Source organism: Xenopus laevis, chromosome 1S, assembly GCF_017654675.1.
Source record: "Xenopus laevis strain J_2021 chromosome 1S, Xenopus_laevis_v10.1, whole genome shotgun sequence".
In the NCBI taxonomy this organism is placed as follows: Eukaryota; Metazoa; Chordata; class Amphibia; order Anura; family Pipidae; genus Xenopus; species Xenopus laevis.
In genome coordinates, this window is record NC_054372.1 from 174,234,202 (window position 1) to 174,237,314 (window position 3,113).

At 41.5% G+C, this 3,113-nt stretch overlaps 1 protein-coding gene across 1 annotated transcript; it reads left to right on the top strand.

Moving 5' to 3' along the window:
* The first annotated feature begins 409 nt into the window (after window positions 1-409).
* Window positions 410-2,816, top strand: LOC121399158 (targeting protein for Xklp2-B-like). The gene is made up of 4 exons (XM_041579110.1): window positions 410-562; window positions 1,103-1,224; window positions 2,141-2,298; window positions 2,379-2,816. The coding sequence occupies exons 1-4, from the start codon at window positions 534-536 to the stop codon at window positions 2,814-2,816; spliced, it is 747 nt and encodes a 248-aa protein (XP_041435044.1). The 5' UTR covers window positions 410-533.
* Window positions 2,817-3,113: the final 297 nt, after the last annotated feature.

The following is a 3,113-nucleotide window of genomic DNA, read 5'->3' on the forward strand; positions in this document are numbered from 1 at the left end:
TAGTGTTTCTGAAGCAAACAGATCAGTTTTACCAGTGCAGGGCAACAGTACACGATATTTTCATTACTTTAAAACACTTAAATTTTTTTGGTGTTACTTAAAGGCCTACATTTCAAACACTTAAAGTGTTCCTGCACTAAAAAGATTATACAATGAGAAGCAGTGGGTACTGGCACACCAAGCACTTCTCATTTTGCTGCTCCTTCTGTTGTTTACTTCTCTTTTAAAGGACTAATTTTCCTTTGGCGTTTTCTCTGCTTTTGATTTTTTCTTTCCTCTTTCTGTCCCATGTTTTTTAACACACTCCCTCTTCATATAGGTTCTGCTATGCCATTATTTATCCATCTGTACCCTATTTTTTTTCCTTTAGATAAAGCAGCGTTTTTACATATATTTTTGTTTTATGTTTTGAAACCTGTAATGTTTAAGGGGTTGTTTCCTTTCAATACAGTGAAATCCGATTTCTGCTATGCCATGTTATCTTGCTTTTCTCACCTATCCTCATTTCTCCCTCCAACAGATCAACCAGGCTCATGTCCAGGAAGCTGTGCAAACTAAAGGGGTATGTATGGCTACTGAAACTTCATCAGCCCCAGTGACTGACCACTTTCCTTCCTGCTGAAGTCTGTAGAAATGATTTGTTACCATTCTCTGCTGGGGCCCAGTAACTCAACCTGCTCAGGAAAGAATATCTGTCTCATGCATGTATGGTGCGGTGGGGGTTTAATGCTCAGCAAAAGCTACAAACCACTGATATCAAGATCCATATTGCCCTTTTATGGGAAAAGGCTGCTGGGCTGTTAACTTGGATGCAAATAAAGAATCGCCCTTTTGAAAGGCTCATGTGAGTCACAGCCTTGTCTATCTATATTACCCTAAATACATCCATATATCTTCTCTGATCCTATTATACCTTTGTGGAGAATATATTACAGCTGTCTCCATCCAAGTTGAGGGGAACATTAGTTCAGCACTGCTCCTGACTACATGATTATTACTGTAAAATAACCACCAAGTTGTACAGTGCTGGAGCCTAATGGATTGGTTCCCAGTAGATATGTGTCATTGCCTATTTACATATGTCATACAAGTTTCTTTTCAGGAGTAGGAATGTGCTGGTGAAGCCTAAAATTGCAGAACAGCAAGAGCTTGAGAAGATACAAGAACTTCAAAAGAATCTCAAGAAAAATGAGCATTCCATGAAAGCTGCCATAACTAGAGCAGGTGTGTAACCTGTTGGTGGGAGTGACTATATTTTCCTGACTGTGTACAAAATAAGATATACCCTCATACTGTACTCAGAACATTCCTTTTGTATTTGTACATATGGTAGGCAGGAGCCATATTTTTTCTCATTTGACCAATGCTGTCTAACTGGTGTAATCCCCCTGTATTGTTCACATCTGTAACACCTCTTTTGTTCACAGTCCGGTACTGTTCACACCTGTAAAGCCCTGCACTGTTCACATCTCATTCAAACTGCTGGAGGGCCTCCAGTACTGTGAAGCACTGTATTAACTGTTCATTTTAAAGTGGTCCTGATAGGTTTTCTGTCTCCTGCAGTATTCTGCCTTCCCCATGCTCCCTGTGTCGGCCATACTCTTCATGCTCTATGATCCTTGTGTGTGCCATACTCTGCCTGCCCTATGTTCCCTGTGTGTGCCATACTCTGCCTGCCCCATGCTCCCTGTGTGTGCCATACTCTGCCTGCCCTATGCTACTTGTGGGACATGAGCCTGGTAGCATTTGTTCTGGGGGTTTGTTAGCATTTGGAAGTTATTAAGGGCCCCCTAAGGTATTTAATCATGTACTGTGTTATCCACAGGGGAGGAGGCATATGGATTTAAGGGTATGTCTTAAAATGACTTTAATGTTTCACATATTCGTGATGAGTGATATCCCTGCAGTGAGCACCAATCGTTTGTTTTTTTGTTCTTTGATGTGCTACCACCCTGAACTTGGATATGGTCTTAAAAATTCTTGTGGTAACATGGGTGTGATTTAAAGTGGATATGGATTAAACACTGGTAAAATTTAGGGCCTCTGTACCACAGTGTTTTAGGACAGTACAATATGAGGGTATAACTAATTGGCTCTGTGTCTATTGCATGGCTTCACCCCCCCCCCTTCTGTGTCTCAGGTCAGTCTTTGAATAATGGTGACCCTCCAGTCACAAAACCAGTGGATTTTCTCTGTAAAACCAATGATCAACTTGAGCATGGTTCCAATCAACCTGAGAGAAATGACTGTAACATGGTGAAATTTGTTGCATCACTAAGGAGACACCAATCGCTATCGGTGAGTTTAGCAGTGTGGGGGTTATCATTGGATTTGTTGTGTGGGAGCACAAATGTAATTTACTTGGGCTGTACCCACAGGTTCAGATTCCTAAACGAGGATACACAATCCCAAAACCCTTCAACCTGTCACAGGGAAAAAAACGAAAGCGTGAGGAGGCTTTGGAATCCAGTGCTGAAAAGGTTATATCTTTCTCCAAAAGAACTCCCGCACCTTATTGCCTGCATGGCCACCAGAGGGAGCTCGAGGAAGAGGAGGTGCCTGTTATCAAAGCCACTCGTACGCCACATTACAGGGTCCTATTTAAACCCAAACTTTTAGAAAAGAGACAAGTGGATCATAGGCGGAGGGTGACTTTTGAGTTTGGGAAGGCTAACCAAAGATCAGCAAAAAAAATTTCACCCTACCGGAGGTGCAGGCCTTCAGAGCAGTTGGGGGAAACAATAGCATTTTTTAAAGCAAAGTCCCCTATAGAGTGCTATAGTCACCTTATTAAGAAAATGTGTGTGCCCCAATGAGGCCTTCCATACCAGGAGGTCCCTCCCAGTGAACAAGCCACAGTGCTTGATAGATTTCTTAAAAGAGAACTGAACCCTAAAACAAAATATGGCTAAAAATGCCATATTTTATATGCTGAACTTATTGAACCAGCCTAAAAGTTCAGCATCTCTATAGCAGTGATTTCAAACTTGTCACAGGAACTCCCTATCTTTGATTTTGTTAAAAGTCTTTTACACGCACATGCTCAGTGAGCTTTGAGCAGCTGTTTAGAAGCTAAACGTAGGAGTTTTCACAAATCAGAAAATAGGTAAGAC

What these genes read in the sequence shown, in the direction of transcription:
- LOC121399158 (XM_041579110.1), top strand. Translation starts at nt 534, where the DNA reads ATGTCCAGGAAGCTGTGCAAACTAAAGGG. An exon ending in AAGCTGTGCAAACTAAAGGG is followed by an intron (nt 563 to 1,102) that starts GTATGTATGGCT and finishes GTTTCTTTTCAG; the next exon opens with GAGTAGGAATGTGCTGGTGA. An exon ending in GGAGACACCAATCGCTATCG is followed by an intron (nt 2,299 to 2,378) that starts GTGAGTTTAGCA and finishes CTGTACCCACAG; the next exon opens with GTTCAGATTCCTAAACGAGG.